The sequence below is a fragment of the Colletes latitarsis genome, chromosome 8 (assembly GCF_051014445.1).
Source record: "Colletes latitarsis isolate SP2378_abdomen chromosome 8, iyColLati1, whole genome shotgun sequence".
NCBI classification, from domain to species: Eukaryota; Metazoa; Arthropoda; class Insecta; order Hymenoptera; family Colletidae; genus Colletes; species Colletes latitarsis.
In genome coordinates, this window is record NC_135141.1 from 33,349,408 (window position 1) to 33,367,109 (window position 17,702).

The 17,702-nt window shown below is 47.6% G+C and overlaps 1 protein-coding gene across 9 annotated transcripts in view; it reads right to left on the minus strand.

Moving 5' to 3' along the window:
- LOC143345120 (protein gustavus-like) overlaps positions 1–17,702 on the minus strand; it is a 94,932-nt gene that overhangs the window by 17,063 nt on the left and 60,167 nt on the right. The window contains exons 1-2 of one of the 9 annotated variants that reach the window (XM_076771941.1): positions 12,537–12,938; positions 8,315–8,353 (exon numbers count right to left, since the gene is read on the minus strand). The exons of 3 other annotated variants lie outside the window; for them this stretch is intronic. In XM_076771941.1, the coding sequence (XP_076628056.1) occupies positions 8,315–8,353; positions 12,537–12,565 (68 nt within the window). In that variant the 5' untranslated portion in view covers positions 12,566–12,938. 5 more of the 9 variants (XM_076771937.1, XM_076771939.1, XM_076771943.1 and 2 more) reach the window with 5 other exon arrangements.

The following is a 17,702-nucleotide window of genomic DNA, read 5'->3' on the forward strand; positions in this document are numbered from 1 at the left end:
TTTCTCTCTCTTTCTCTGCCCCCTTGGATTAAGGTGCCTCTGGCACCTCCGTTCGTACGCTAACCGCGTCGAGATGTTTCTCCGAGATCGAGATGATCGTTAAAATAGGAGTTTGCGATCGCTGTCGGTACCTCGTGCTCTATCTTTCCTTTTTTCTTTCTGCCACGTTAATTCTACGCGCCAAGCACTCCGTTTATAGTCAGCAAAACGTAAACAATTTAAACTATTTCATCGAAATAATTGCCATTTCCCTCAAGCGTTTTGCCGATAACTAGGAACAATTTTACAAGATTCGAGCATTATTCCTGAAGGAAGCAAGGTCTCGAGATCGTCGATAACGAGAGAAGGACCCTTTCTTCCAAACGTTATTCGTCGTCGCTCTCGAGTTTATCTCTTCCCACGGGCGTGTCCCTTTGGAATTTGTTTCCCCTCAAGATTATCGCAGGGTATATCGCGTCTCGAAACCCGAAGGGATGAAAGTAAGGGAGACGACAACGACAGGGGGCTCGAAGCAAACGAAACGATGACATTTCGTACGATCGTACTTGGTCCATTAAAATCTCCGAGGATTAAGATATTGCACGAGACGAGACTACGTACGATGATCGTGGATATCACGAATAATAGATATTGGGTCTTTTATCTTAGTTATTCGTAGGAAAAGCTGGGGGTCCGACCGGTCGCGCCTCGATGCAACGGAAAACGGAGGACGAGCCGTGAGAGGTGGAAGGTGAGAGGCGACCGAGAAATAATTTATTGTTATTCGCGATGCATTCGATGACGTTACACATTCCCCAAGATGGCTGCCCGCTATGAAAGAGAATGAGACGGCCAGATGGAAGGGATACAACAATCTTGGGGGAAAGAGAGAGAGAGAGAGAGAGAGAGAAACTAGCGGTTGGTAGCCGTGACCTTGTCTGGTACCCGACTCCATCGTGTGCCTTGGCTTCCACACATATCCTTGACACCCCACTACGCAACCACAGACAACGCAAAAGAGAGGAGAGTCGCCAGAGGAGGTAGAGAGAGAAGTACAGACGGGGAGGAAGGGAAGGTGGCGAGAGGTAGTTGCGGAGGTGGCCGAACGACAAGTTGGAACGTGCGTTCGTCCACTCATTGTTACCTAATTTAATGAGCGACGAAGGCGTCGACGATAGCACGTGACTATGAATATCTGAAATCTTGTTAGCAGGTGCACTGCTGTTCGTTTTAATAGCCTCACCCATTGTTTAAATATATTATTTCTAATGCCAAAGGAAATGTCGACTTGTTCTCTTTAAAATGTATTTTAAGAACTTTATGTAGTATTTTGAAATTTCGACGAGTTATCCTCGATGAGAAAGAACGATTTGTTTGGCATCCGAGACCTATCTTTGATCGCCTGCGATCATCGAGACGACGTTAATACGGGACAGATGTGTTCGGAAACTAGGTTATCCCGAGTCATCGGACAAACTCTGTTCGCCATAGCGAAGAAATCGAAGAAACTTTCCTGCTAACTGTGGAGGACTGCTTCGATAGCGTCCAAGGAACTGAAATTACGTAACTTCGAAGCAGATGTTGCCTCGAGATCGGTTATGCGTACTTTATAGAGCTTTCTCTGACCCGATAAGTCCGCTTAAAAAAAAAAACGTTACCATTAAAAGCAGACTTCGAGCGAGGTATCAACTATCTTTGGAGAGTGATATTCGGTAACTTCGTTGAATAAAAAAAAAAAAGGGAAAAAGTGAACGGGACCCGGGGTATCGATATAGCGGACGCTCGTTCCTGAATGCAACCTCATCGAAGACAGAGAGAAGCTTCTTCCGGCGGATGTAATGCGGCGACGTGTCGTTGACACATCCTGCTACCAGGACAACAATAGTAACCACCCTCCTCTTCCTGGTTGCATGTGCCAATTATTCTACGTCGGAGGAACGGAGGAAAGTAGGGATTTGCAACGTCAGTTTCGCCGATCCGCAGGAAAAACTACCTTCAAACTAGGCGATAAAAATGTTTATTCTACGTTTCTCGTCTGTTTCCTTTCAAAAGGAACCATTTATTGACTCGCGAAACTATTCTTCTTCCAAGACAAAGGTCACGGTCAATACCAGCGATGATCCTCTCACTTTCGTATCACGTGTGAGAAACAAGCCGTTTCGACCAAATAAAGTGCCTCGAGTCATGGAAAAGACACGCATCGATCGCCTGTTGAAATTTTTAAACGAGAGTTTGAAACGCGTCGATCGAGGTCAAGATCTTCGAGTTTGGATCGACTCGCGCTACTCGCAAAGTTCGTCGACCGATCGAAGCCGTCGAGGTTCACCAGGAAGATGGACGGTAGCGTGGAAAGATCGCGGAGAGTCGTCCACGGGCACCGGGGCAAATGGTACCGCGATATTATTAGCTTCGTGTAAACTTGTCTGCTGGCCGTGAAACCAGTGAAAGTATTCCATGGACGAAGCGCATGGATACGAGGGACGCGTACAGGCTTTGCTTTATCACGAACACGCGGTGTACGCTCTACGTGTTCCATGCCGGTTTCTGTGTGGTGAAATTCTTTCGAGACGACCTGCACCAGCAGCACGGCACCGCAGGCGCGGCCAGATCTGGGCCTTTGTCCTCTTTGTCTGGAATCTGCGGCCTATCTGGATCCTATATGTTCCTAACAAAGTTCCCTCTTTCTTTCTTTCGGCTAGTTCGGATCTTTACGAAGACCATGCGAGCAAACTTTGGCTAGGTTTAAACGCAAACCGACGGAAGGGAGAACGAAAATTACGGTATCCCGATGTCCTCGTCGGTGAGTTTAACTTTCGAATCTTATTGTTTAGCGAGCAGAGTGCAAACTAGTCTCACGTTGCGCACGTGCAATCGGCCAAGTTTCAGGAACGAACGCATAAAAGCTACAAGTAGATAGAAATATTTTTGTAAATATTATTTATAAAACAGCTTGTATCTTCTATTCGTCGAAGCGTAGCTTGGAACCCGACCTTTTGAACGCGAAGAGAGAGAAAGCAGATGGCCTCCGGCTGGCAATTTACGAATGATATCGACTCACGATGCGGACCCATCGATCGCGATCTCGACGGAGATCAGTAACGGAGCTGAGCGAACGAAAAGGTCGCTGGATGCTAATTCGGGAGAAGATAGACATCGTGTCCTCTGTTCTCGTAACGGTGAGCCAGAAAACCGATTTCACGAGGAGGGGTCTTCCTCTCGATTTTTCGTGTCTCCTCTTCTCTCTGACGGCGAAGAAAGAACGGACGACGAAGAGGGCGGAACGACGACCGAGTCGAAGCCCGCATACCGCGTACGGGACCATTGTGGACCAGACATTCGGGTTTGGCGATAAATAAAAAGGAAACAGAAAAGGCAACGGTGCGAGAGAGGGAGATAAACGACGAAATGGCTCGTACAGGCACGTTCGAACCTTCTCTTATATACCACGACAAACAAGTCTGGCCTCTCTTTGTGATCGAAATATTTTCTAACGCTTGGCAACGCTGCTCGAATATTTCGTCTCGATCGATTCGAAACTTTGCTTGGGAAATAAACTGTTCGAAGATAGCGATAAATGTGCATCGTTGCTCCATTTAAAAAAACGACTAGACTTGCGGATCAATGACGAAACGCTAGTGTTCGATTACCTTTCGATTCGTCGAAATGGCCAGATCTTCCGCCTACGACGCGGGAAAAACGGTTCGTCTGAAAAGACTTGTCCCGCTATTTTTGGAAACGCACGACGAGCGTTTTTTTTTTTGTCTTTGGTTCTTTGCACAGTCTCACGACCTTCGCGTCGTGCGTTCCTGCGTGTACACGGCCGACACACGTGCATACGCTTTGTTCCTCGTCGTGTACACGAAAGTCAACGCGCGTTTCGTCGCGACTCGCACGGAAAATGTCAATTTGCGAACCGAATGACGATAGCCTTGCGCAATACGCTCGCCTGCTAGACTCTTTGCCAAGTATCGGTGTTTGTCTTTCGTCCAACTTCCTCCGAATTCGTATTCGAAACATCGTTACGTTCGTATCCTGTCGCGTGGTTTCGAAGGTGAAAATATTCGAGGAGAATATATACACTCTATGTATAAAAAATCTAGCGTTAACCCCTTAGAGTGCAATAACGAGTCTGACTTTGGTAAACATCTCAAGAAGATAATCAGGTGTTCCATGACCGTGTCACCTGTTGTGCTTGTCGTTAAACGTGTAATTTCGTGGTATTTTTCATAATTGGTGCGCATGTTGAGACGGCATCGGTGAAGGGAGCTTTCTAAAAGCAATTCGGCCGCGCGATAACACCGGGAACCGAAGGAAGCTCTGCTCCGTGACGAGCGACTATACAAAGGCCTTTGTACGATTTCGTGGCGCAAGGAACGCAGAAGCCGGGGTATCGGTCAGAGCCCCCGGCGTGAACGGCTTTATCGAGCGCGCGATATAATACGCTGATAAAACGCGTATCAACTTTCGTGTAATTCGCTGCCCGTACTTTTTATCCCCTTTACGCCACTCTTACAAGCGCTGCGCGACCCTCGTCTTCCAGTCGACCGATTTTCCTTTACTTTCGTTTCATAATTATGTATACTATAGACTAGCATACGGTATCGTGCATAAGTTAATATTTCATCGGTAAATGGATGAATTTGATTTGCTCCGAAAATTCTCGTTCCCTCTGTAATTGTTCAAGGTCTCTCTCGAACGACGAAAAACGATACGGCTCTGGGGTCTTCTCTGACTCGGCCACAAGACCCATGTAATTCGTAAAGTGTTGTAATAATCGAGCGCACACGGCAAAAGGTGTGTGGCAACGCGACTCGTGCGAGTTTCACAAATGGGTCAGTCGCCGACACACTGGTAGCCGCGCGCCTGCGTTCCAGGCCGTTTCGTATACGTTTGGAAATATATATTTATCGTCGCTTACGAAAAAGTCTCTCCCTCTTCGCCCTTTTCATCCTGCGCGCACGGCACGCACGGTGAATTTTTAAAAACCTCTACCGTCCTCGTCGTCGCGTTCTCGCTGCTCAAAAATTATTCTCGTCGACGAAGAGTCTTTTGAATTTTCTCGTATTAAAGAAATAGTAATTTTTAAAAGAAAACAAGGCCAAGCAGAATAATCCAACGGTTAGTAAATAATGTACTTGTTCCGTTGGCCGAAGCGACGCGGCAAACGCAAACTTCTAGTCTATACTCTCAAAGTACGGTCGATATTCCCGCTTCGAGGCGACCGCCATGCAGGTTCTTCGGCTTTATCGAGCATCCGGTGCGCACTAGGTCATCGAGCACAGAAGACTCTAGCCGTGAAAGACGCGATTCCTGCATCGAACGCGACTTTGAATCGTTCGAGGAACGAGAAACGAACGCGCCCCGGCAATTTATCGCTCTCGCGGCGCGATTGTATTTAAATTCGCTTGAAATTGCCGCCATTTGTTCCGAACCGGAAGGCCATTTCGGCGCCAATGGATCGATAAATTTCGCGCGTCTCGAAGCTTGGAACGTGTGCCTGTTCCGAACGTTACGTAAAATCTATTCGCGAAAAATCGAACCGATGCGTTGCCTTAAATTTTACCCATTGTTCGGTTTTAGAAAAGACATTTATCAGAGTACAGAGAGAGTTTGGACGTTCGTTAACATTATAGTCTGAAACGTAGAAACGTTCGATGTATCGATTTGATAAGGTCGTCGCGTTAAACGGAGCGGAGAAAGAAACGAAAGAAAATAAAGAGTTGGATGCAGCGTCTGCCGTTTCAGAAGCTCGGTGTTCTCGAGCCTTCTCTAAACGACGGTCGCCAAGGGCCCAAGCTTCCAATTAGGCTTCGTTACGAGTACGCTTCGAGGTCTCTCATTGGCCGTAAAGCTCGCGAGATAACGCTCGAGCGTCGAGTTTTTCGCTGTGCCTTGCAAACGAGCAGACACTACGGCGAAAACGCTCTCAAGAACCCTCTTGCAGCGGCCGTATCGTCCAACGATTCGGGACCTAGCTACCCGACAAGTTGCGCGTTCTTCTCGAACAAATCGGCCGAAAGTGAACGCAAGATATCGTTTCCCTCTCAAAAGTAGACACGTTGTTGAAAGGCGTTCGAGCCTACCGCGGACCTTGGAAATCCTTTGAGAAAAACCCGAAAATGTCTGGTTGCGGACACCTCGAGGGCCGTTAATTAAATTACGCTCTCGGTGGGAGGGAAGCGAGACAAGGGGCTAATTTTAATTAACTGGCCGACCGACTGTGATCCTAACGTACGTACGTTTCTCTCCTGCGATCTGGGATATATCGTGTAAAAATTTACTCTTTAGGAATTTCTAGCAACAGGAACTAAAATAATTTTCAAAGATGCACGTTCAAGAAGAACGTCAAAGTCACGGTACGAACGATACATCTCGAAAGCTTCGTTCCCGCGACGAAGCAACGTCGATTGCGAGAGAGCTCCAAGTTCAATATTTTGTCCAACGCGCTGTTGACTCTCCGATCGGGAAGCAAGTGCATGTGCGCAGCAGCCTTCGGTAAATAATCAGCTTCGTTCAAGGCCGGACCTGTCGGCAACAGGGTTCTCCACTTTGCGTTTGCGCTTTGCGAAATATTCTTTGTCTTTTTCACCGAGGCGAACTACACGAAGAAAAATTGGTTAAGGGAGTTCGTCGAGTCGAGTCGAGAGTAACCGAAAAGAAGAGAGACTATAAATAATGGCACGACAATTTAAAAAATCTAACGGCCTGACTATCGACGCTTCACGTTGCGTTACCTGCTCGAGGAAATTTCGTACGCGCGAAATGAGAAACGAGACGGCGTACGAAACAACTGGAGTGGAGACTAAAATGCAGGGAACATCGCAACAGCATACAAGGGTAGAGAAAACCCCGAGGGAGTGGCAGGAAAAAAAGGAGGTTTGTAACTAAGCGTCGACGCTGAGTGAGAGAACAGAGGAGAAGACTGCGTCGAGAGTTAAAGGATGTCGGATGACGAGGAAAAGAGAGGCTCCAAGAAGAGCGTGTCTCGCGTACGTTAATTAAAAGTGCTGCAAAGGAAGTCGCCAACTAAGAAGGGCGAGGCTGAATGAAAACAGCTGCTAGTCGATGACGACACGGTCTAAGATCGCGCTCAACTTCTACCGAGCTTGCTCGATGCGATCGTCGTCGTTAGCACCTCTATTTTCGCGCATAAATATAAACCGACGCCCACCGCCCAAACGGAACATCCATCGACTCCTTCCTTTCCCTCTATTTCGGCTCTTATTTTCTCTCCTTTTCTCTTTCGACTTCCTACTATTCGATGGAAGCACATTCTCGCGATTCCATATCGTTCTCGTTTCCCAATACACCCTCGGAGTTTGAGTTTGCAAATCCGGGTTCGGCGCTAAAAAAAATCGCCTCGTTTAAGAATTCAGATTCAGCAAAAATACTTTTGCACGCCAGGGAGAGGACGTCGAGAAATTTCTTCTTCGAGAAGGCGACGCAATCGGCACGGCGCGGCGTTCTGCTCGAGACCGAGACATTCTCGGCACGACTGTGTAGAATTGCGTTTCCGAACGTGACCGAATTTCGTTTCGATTGCGTCCGAGCCGTAAAATTCTGGTAAAACGGTGGGCTCGTCGATGGTCGAAGCGCAGAAAAATTAGTTATCGAACTGTGCAAATTCGATCGATCTTTGTTCGATAAACTGCGCTCTTGGTGATATTCGACGATCGTGTACTATTTAGCTCCAAAGAGAAGGTATTTTTTTCAATTTTCCGACGAAACCATCCACAGGATCGAGATAGATCTTTGTTACTAACGCGTTACTGGCCGCTGACGTAATCGGCAAATTGAGCGTTAAAAAGCTATTAAATTCGCATGAAAACCCAAGTAGGACTGACGCGAGAATAGTTACTTTAGCTGCCTGACAATTTATTTCTCGTTCTATCGCCACTACTTTTTCACTTATGCAAAGATGTTGGCATACTAATGTGCTATACGATCAGCAAAATATCAACTATCGCGTAAACTATCGAGGACCGGAAGTGGAAACGCGATTTTTAACAAATGGACTTTTTAATGCTTTCTCTTATAACATATCGCCGTTGTCTTTCCGTTAATAATTACGAGTCTCTTGAAACATTTTTATCGCATTTCCTTCTGTCGAAATAGTTGAGGATCAGTGACGTTTCCACTTTTGAAGAAGGAACCGCGAGACGAGAAACGAGAAGATTGGAGAAAACGTCGCGGCAACGATACCTCCGCATGGTCGACGTAGCGCGCATCTCTTCGATTTCCTACGAATTCGATCGAGTCGGCTTGGCAGCCGCGCGACTCTCGAAGGGAATGGTAAGAATAAACGTACGTCCGTTTTAGGCTAAAGGTTCTGTACCTCGTGTCTTCATTTTTGCTTGCTACGAAACGGTCCAGTCTGAAAGAAAAAAAATACAAAAGGAGTCATTCCACGCGTGTCTATGACACAATGTTCAATAGATCCTACGTATCATTTCGCGTCGTTCGCGGATTCATTTCTTGCTCGCGCGAAAGTACGCCTCGAACGTTCGTTGGAAATTCAATTTCAGAGGTGTTCCGTTCGACCGACTCTCTTTCTTCGCATTGCTTGTCAATCACCTTTGACATATTTAAGTTAAAAAAAAAAGAAAATATCAACATTCGATCTCATCTCTATCGCAGGTTCTACGATTTTTACATAAATTTGATCGCTCGCTCGCTCGCGTGCCGTACGAGGACGAGTGGCTAAATAATTCTTTGCCATCGACAAATACAGACAGCCCTAGAATCACCGATGAAATTGCAATCGATCTTCGACATTCAATAATTATACGAGTCGCGATACAAAGTGTTTCGCGGTAGTTTGTACGAAACAATACAGCGCCAAAAGTAATTATTCTAATAAAAATTGATAAACCGAAAACGAACACTTTGGTTAAACATTTTCAAACTATTTAGGAGAGAGTAACTGTCTCCTTCCGAGTCGTAGCATCTTGTCTATTTCCGTACATTCAGACACAGGAGAAGAAATGAACATCGGAACGTTCTCGTCGGTATCCGGTCGCTCAAGTTCCACGTTACGACCAATAATATTCGAAGAGAGGAAATGTTCGCGTACGTACTAGCGGAGCGCCAGGCTGGTTTAATTAATTTCGCCGCTTTGAGGGACGCGGAAAGTGGCCGCGCCTCGAATTTAGGACGCGTAGTCGGCGCGGCCGTGTTTTCTGAAAAAGCAAAAGAGCACTTGTCCCGTCGTCGGAGCGTTCTCTCCTCCGTGCTGTAGAAATTTTAGAATTAACGACGCCGCGCCGCGGCGAAAAAAGAGAGCGTAGTCGAAAAGGAAATGCTTCCCTTTCGAGGGGTGTTCCGTTACTAAAGAACAGTGTACCACACAACACGTGGTGTAACGCACACGCCACCAGCTGACTGGGTGTGTATTTCGAGACGAGGCCTTCGCGAAGCACCGCCGGAGGAAACGGACCCAGACCTAATCCCTTCGGCTGCGGTGAAAAGTTTAGACGAAAAATAAACCGAATAAAATATCCAAGTAAAATCAAGCAGAATTCCAAAGAATCGATGACATTTTTAACTTCCGGAAAGTGAACAACCGTTAACTGCAAGCAACTTGTTCGTTCCAACCGACGATCGCTACCGTCGTTATCGGTACTTTTTTCTTCCAGTGACCTATTTTGCTCGCAATAATCACTGGAACAACCCATTCAGCGTGATTGCGCGATGTACGGTACAAGTAACGATCGTCGGTCCGTGCAAAATTGTTTGCAGTATAGTTAGAGCTATACCTTTTGGCCTTAAAGCTATCGGATCATTTCGAGTCCATAGGAAAACAGACGATAATGAGATCGATCGATACATATATGTATGTTGGGGTTCTGGAGCGAAATCAGGCGCCACTGCAAATGGACGCTCTCGGTAAAGATCGTGGAAAAGAAAAGAGGCCCTTGAAGAAAACGCGAACATTACCGGTCGATCTACTTTGTAGGAAACGCGAGCGACCACTTGGAGGAAAAGCGATTGCAGTTTTCCACGCAGCCACTTATCGAACAAAGAACTCGCGACTGGAATAACCGAAGAACCTCTGACAGTGTCATCGTCGCTACTAGTCGAAGCCTCTTCGAGGAAATGGATCTCTGTTAGCTGGTCGCGTCATGCCAGTCACGCTTGTATCTCGAAAGACCATTGTCCTGTCTACATGCTCGCCGAATATTACCGTTCTTGGCCGAGTATTATCATATTCAGGAAGTCCCTCGACCGAATACAAAGTGGGTGTTCGATATCCAGAGTTTCTCGCGAATTTTCGACCCTCGCGAGCCACGAGGAACACTGAATTTTATCCAACTGTCGATAGTTTAGTCTATTCTCTGCTTCGATACGCATTATTAAAGATTGCTCGTTCGATGTAAAGCGAGAAAACCAAGCGCTTCGTTTCGCTAAAAATTTTCCAAATTCAAACGCCTCCACGAGGTTTAATAAATTTCGATCGGACCCTTAATTTCGGTGCGTAGTGTGTGTACGGAGCAAAGAAACGTCACGATATATCGTAGAAAGGGGACCACGTTTCGATGACTACGGTACTGACTCAAGGTGGAGGTCATTACACCCAATAAACTCTCGTCACTCGTTGATCGAGCACTGCTCTCTACCTCGCGCACGCCTCGTCTCTCTCTCTCTCTCTCTCCTTTAAATATACCAGTCAACCGATCTTTTATCCAGAAAAAAACTGCTCCTCTCGCGATCTACGTAGCCATAGCAATTTCATCGAGCACACGTTCGCCCTATCTGTAGTAGTATAGACTGTGGCAGCACACATTCGGCATTTGGCGAGTGTCGAACGACGGATGTTCCCTTCCAACACATTGCTCGGCAAACGCTGAATGTGGGCGGCTATAAATCTAATACTGTAAACGGCCGTTGTCAGCCACGTTACAAATATCGTATTAGGGCCGGTTCGCAATATGGCTGACGTCAGTGTCAAGTCAATCGACGCGAAATTCTTCCTTCGACTCGCGTCTACGTTGGAAGAAGAGAAAAATGATTCGCTATTTCCTGTCATTCGCAATTTGCAGCTTTTGCGATATAGAAAGGAGTTTCTTTGGCTGTGTCCGTAACGGATACATTGTTTCTACCGAGTCTAACAAGACGCGCTATGGAGACAGCACGCGCTTCGCGTTCGTACGCGTTTACAACTCGTTTAGCACGCGAGATCGTTTATTCCGTGGCCCGTCGTCATCCCCACGCGCGCGCGCACATATGTGGTTCTGACGTTTATCGGGTCGAGCGCGTTCCCGAGTTCGCTGCTCCTGTTTTGTCGTTAAACAACGAGCAGCTGTTCCGCGAGCCTGTGCCTTGCCTTCTCTCTACGCGAGAATATCGACGCGAAAATCACCGACAACCTTTATTCGTTGTCCTTCGGTAACGCGACATTGTCGGAGATCGCACGTTACGCAACCAACGGTGACAATTAAAAGGAATAACGAATGAGAGAAAGGAAACTCTTGCGTCGTGACCACGATCTATCAAAGTAATCGTACGCGTTGAACGTGCCGAGGATCGAATTACCGCTATCGGCGAGACAAACAACACCGCTTTACGCGCGAATTCAGTGTTAAGCGGTTCATAAGCTTTACCTTTAAAGCTAGTCTGCTCAGCGGATATTTGGTTATTTTTTTACTCCATATCCAACGAGTACATTGAACTTGGACCTTCGATGGTAAAAGGTCTTGTAGTGTACACAGCGAGGCGAAGAAGAGAATGCAGCTGACGTTGCGTAGAGAAAATCTCGACAGAGGTCACGACTGTCGAAGATCGTGGAATCCGGAGGCAGAATATTTATGCAATGTCCGTTGCAACGATGGACTCGTGAAATTCAAACGACGACACGTTTTGATCGAACAACAATCGCTGCGAGGCGCGCTTTCGCGGAACCTTTCACGGTGCGGTGAATTCACGGTAGTTTTTGTCTTTAGACGAGCGATTCCCACGGGCGAGAATAGCGTGTCGCAAACGGCGTCCGTGTTGGACACGCAGGGTTTCATTTAGTTCGCGTATCGGTTCATCGAGAGCAGGATACCTTATTTATATACGCCGCGCCGAGACGGCTGGGCAAACAACACTGACCTCGAGACACAAGTACGAGTGACGTCGAGCATCGAGTTCTTTTCTCGCGGAGGAAAGTTCGCGTCGTTGGTCGATCCGCGCTTTACGTGCATTCCCGATGCTCGTCCAATGCACCTCGTTCGAACGAATCCAATGAAATGATCGCGAAGAACGATTGCAGGAAACATTCACCAAAAAGATCGTAGCACTGACACGGGCATCCAATTCGAAGTAGCCGAAAACACTGGTCGAACGAACGCACTGAATATATTCCTCGATGCATCGAAACGTCGAGCCATCCACACCTTACTTCAGACCGGAGAGACGGGAACGAATCGAGTGGGACTCGTTTCGAACGTGACTCGAGAACGTATTACCGAAATCGAAAAACGCGCCGCGAAATGATTTCGTAAACAAAAAAGACAAAAAAAAAGAATCGCGAGCAATAGAGTTGATTGTTGCTTTTCTTTGTATTTAGCAGGACTTACGTTCGGCGAGCCTTCACCGCCCAATCCATATCTCGCACGACGTATCCGGTGAACGTGTCACGATGCCTCTCGTGTTTGTTGCGTGATTTTCTTCCGTGCCTCGGCAGTAACAAACAAAATATTGCACACTCCGCGCACGCACAACAGCACACAGCGTTTCTCTTTCTTTTTTTCTTTTTAGCCGTGTTTCACCACTGGTCCGACTCGCAGCACGACTCGCAGCTTGCACTACGCGCACGAAACATGTAACTTTTCATCCGGCTTTCGTTCGTGCACGAGGAAGACGACAGGGGGTGGGACGGGGGAGGGAGAGAAGCAGGAAGAAACGAGGCGAGGCGAACGAAAAACCCACGCCGAATCGACGCACAAGGGGCCAACGAGCACACAACCTACGATACACGCTCTACGACGATCCGACGAAGACTGAGCCCGTGGACGCTCGACGACTGCGACGCGCATGGTGCGCCGCTCGGTGGTGGGGGGAGCGAAAGAGAGAGACAGAGAAAGAGAGAGAGAGAAAAGGCGGTGGTACAGTCGCGTACAGACCGCTTTGAGCGCCCCGAACCAACGATGTACCTACCGCGCAAAGGCGTACGCTGGAAAACTCGAAACCTCCGCTGTAATGAAACAAGTATGTAAATTAAAGACCATAAATGTCAAAATATCATGTAATTCATTGCAAAGAGCAAAGGAAAAATTCTTGTTTTCTTGGTCACTATGTACGAGTTATACATGTATACCTACGTATACATGGTTGAAATCACGATAGAAACAGTGGAAGACAACATCACGATGTCTAACTGTAAATTATGTCAAATCTGGGAGTTGGCAGAAAATTAGTACAGAGCGAATTTGTTAAATTTAAGGTGCAGACTAATGTTCTTTACAAGTCACGTGTATGGAACTTCTTAAAAGAAACGGTTGATGACGGGACTTTTATTTCCGCGAAACACCTTCGGGCCACGCCAATGGCTCGCAGTGCCGTTTATATATTTTACCGGCTTAACTCTATTTTCACGTTTAATTTGTGTAATGGGATTCCTTCGAACTTATTAGATTGCTCGTGCAAAACATATTTTCAGAGGATTTCGAACGATGGTAAATTTTGTCCATGGGTCTCTACGCCAATGCCTAAGCCTACCCACTGCTGAAACGTTTACCCGGGGGGACTGTGAGAGAAGAAAGACAGACATATGGAAAAGAGGAAGAGAGAGTAGTAGTTGCAGGGATACAAGGGTTCTCCCTCGTGCAGTGGGGTTTCGCTCCCTGAACCCAGGCGGTCGGACGTCGAATTAACCCCGGAAAAAATGTGTACGTGTCCGCGTGCTATCGACGCACGAGTACCACCATCAAGTACCGCACAATTTGCCAACTGATTTTATTTCAGAAAATCGTCGATGACTTCTATACGTTTTTAACAAATAAATAAAAAATTTGTTGCACGTACAAGGCGGTTCTCTTCTTCGTTTTGTTGCGAATCGCACGAACCGTAATATACGTATGCCGCAAGAACCAAGGAAAATCGTTGCGACGCCATTTGGGTGTTAAATTTTATTAACAAAGGGTACATGTACGTGCATTGACGCGGCGAACGATCGTTGCGATGGTCGACCAGCTTACTCGAGAAATCGATAAGAGAGGAGATTCGTTAGAGATACTCGGCTGCAGTCTTTCTCGCAGCATGAAGGATCGGCCCTTACGAGTCTCCTGGCTTGGATCTGATATTAGACGCATGCATACGCACACCAGGATATCGCTCATCCCTCCCATACCAGCTGTTCCGACGTTGAGTCAGCCTGACGAGCGTGTATCTGGTATCCACCATTTTAAGCGGCCAAGATACGACTTGCCTAATTTTATTACGACACTTGCATCATTTAAAACTTTTCAAACAATGCTAACGCGTATCCGTTTCCTTTGAAATATCCGTTGCTAGAAACTATTTCGCATTTCTCCGCTAGACTCAACGCGCGTATCGTTCCATTTGCCTTCAGAGAGTACAACGTAATAATACGTCATAAAGCTACGGCGGACATTTCTCTATCCAGTGGAGGGCGGGGACGAAACTCTTACCTCGGCAACAGAAGGGAGAAACGGCTGGGCAAGTTCAGTTTCTACGGAATAAAAGTCCGAGCACGCGGGTTTCGCCGAACGAGCGGACGTTCCCCGTGCGGTCGTAGCACGGACGAGAGAGGTTCAAGGCCAGACACGCCGAGAAGGGCCTTTTTCGAGGCTCGAGGTACCAGGTAAAAGGAAGTCGGACACCCGGAGGACCAAACGGAATGACAAACGCCCGATCGACGGTGAAGGGAAAGGTGAAAGGAGCGTCGAGGACGGAAAGAAGGTCTCCGGGGGCTCTCTCCTTTTCTCCCTCTCTCTCTCTCTCTGTGAAACAGAATTTAGGTGTGCCTAACCACAAGATCGATATCGACGGTTCATCTTCGTAGAAAAATCATAACTAGCGTTTAACGCGAACGAGCAAACATGCTCTGACTACATGGCGTTTCCTTCGAGCTTTCCTCTCAGTTTTTTTCTTTCAGTTCCATAAAGCAACGGTATCGCTGAAAACCCAGAACACGCGACTCGAATAATGAATTAGTAATATCGCGTTTCGAAACGAAAGCGGCTGAAATCGATACAAGCACGATAAACGAATTTCCCGAATTCGGAGGGGCGTTGCTGTGAACGGCCGAGAAATCTGAAACGAAAACGAAGAATGTTACGCGCTTGATCTTCTCTCGGTCGACGATGCGATTAAATAGCTACGCGTTCAAGGGCATCGAACACGAGAGAGCAACGATACGATCTCGATGAAATTAAAATCGTAATACATATGTACCGCGAGCAACACCAGCGGAGAGCGTTTGAACGCGGAACGGAGAGAAAGAGAGCGAATAGAAACGGAAAGTCTCTGAGATTTTAATCCCAGACCCATTGAGACGAGCGGGATAATTACGGCGCAATATCGTGCAAAATAATAGCATCAAAAGCGCGGGATAATTAAATTCCCCTCGAAACTCGAGTACCGTAACCGGCTGCCACGGATACCGCGGGACGCTTCGAGTGCGATTCGGTCGTGCACGGTGCATCCCCTTTAAACTTTTGTCGAACCAAGTATGCATACCACCGTCAATTCTATAGAAATTTCGCGGAATAACCGAACCAATTTTTGGGGTCAATGACAAATTTTACGTAACCGCGTCAAAAAGCGTTCAGTCGCATTTGAAAGACGGTTCTTGCATTTTCTGAATGGACCGGAGGAGACATTGTTTACCATCGACTGCACCTTGTATCGAGTCGAGTGTTTAACTTGGCTGCGAGAGAAGCTTGCGCAACGAAGAAGGAAGCCAAGCGTGCTTGTCGGGTTGACACGCGATTCCGAAAAATCAAACAGCTGTCGAGAATAGGTTGACATTGGCAGTTGCAGCCGGATCAAAGAAATCGCGCGCGAGGCGTCCAACTTTCGCGTCTTGGAAACGTTTCCTTGGACTCGTGGATCGAAGAACAAAGGAGATTCGCAACATAGTCTCGAAAAAATAAGAAAGGAAAAAAGACGTGCGGTTTTATAAGGGGAAAGGTAAAAGAAGAAGCAAGCAGCCGCATTCGAGAGCCACATCCTGTTCTCTAACTATAACTTTTGGAAATTTCAGCAGGGAAACTCGGCATGCCCGTAAGTCCCTTTGATCGTTCATCGAGTTCGACGCCGTGGCAACGCCAAGCACTGGACGGAGAATGCAACGGCAGGACGGAGCCGCGGAATTTCGAAGCGAGAGTAGATTGCCGGAACGAGTGGTTCGCCAGAAGAAAAAAGCGAACACGCCGGAGAAGGAAGAAGAGGAAGGTCATCCGTGGAACTTGGTTGCCAACTCGAGCGACACACGCCGTGCATTGTATGCAGATCGTGCAAGACCGTAATTACAAATAGACGAATCGTTCCATCGTTCCAGTCGTAGCAGAAAAGCGTACGGCTTTGAAAAACATCGGCTGAAAGTTTGTAAAATTTTTTCCAATAAGAAACAAAAATTTCTAGCAAGATGAGACGCTTGAAGAGAAGTAAAATTCCCGAGATAAAGAGGATGATGTTTAACAATTACGGTAGGAATTCGGTGCGTTAACTTTGAGAAAAAGGGCGCGACGAACCGTTAGAAAGCGCAAATGTTGCAACGACCGTTTGGAAGCCTCGTTGCATTCTCCAGACCTAACCCAGGCGTTTCCTCCAAAATCGCGAGGAAATTCCTCCGACGTGGAGGACCATAAAACTGTCGAGGACACTCCTCGAAGTCTGTATCCTAACGATCGGAATTTACGCTCGATTCCGGCGAGCAGCGTGGGTCAGCGGTAGGCTCGAAACGCTGCGGTGGTTCGGTCTCGCCGGAGACGGTTCTCCTCGGATGAACTTTGTTTCCACGTCGGCAAGGAGAGGAAGGACACGCGAGTCGGCCGGAATGACGGGTCTTTGTGCTCGATCGGTTGGTCGGTTGGTTGGTCGGTCGGTCGGTCGGTCGGTCGGTCGGTTGGTCGAGTCCATCCAGTCAGTGAGGCTATCTCTGCCCGGGTCCACGAGGAACGAGCAGAAGACGAAGAAGGCGGACGCGCAACACGCTGCGGAGGAACAGAACACCGAGAACAGGACGAGCAGAGAGAGGGAGGCAGGCTCGGATGTGAAGTGAATGTCAGCTCGAAGGTCGGCTTTTGTCAGGCCCAGCCAGAGCAACGGAGAACGAACCAGGAGAGACGCGACTCTCTTTTAGCAGGCTCTTTCTCCGTTCCTTGGCTCTTCGCGAGACGACGACTCCGCCGCGATGCCAGCCACCTAGATCCATTTATACATCGCGCATTGCTCGAGCCTGCCCGCGATAGATAGCGCACTCACGGGACAATGACCACGCGCGAGGTGTGGTTGATGCGTGCGGCAGACCATGTCGCCTAACGAGAAACGGCACTTTGAAGCCCTGCTGCTCCACCGCATGTCGCGCGAACCTTCTTGCTGCGATCGAGAAACCTACGACACCTGGAAATACCGATTCCCGCGACGATCTGCCTCGCGTTCGTATAAAAGCGTTAAACGTCAAACGATATCGCTGTATGCGAGCGCACCTATGTCTTGCGTGGCTAGTTCGCTACGATAACAGCGTGTACGACGAAAAAAATTCCACCATCGAGATT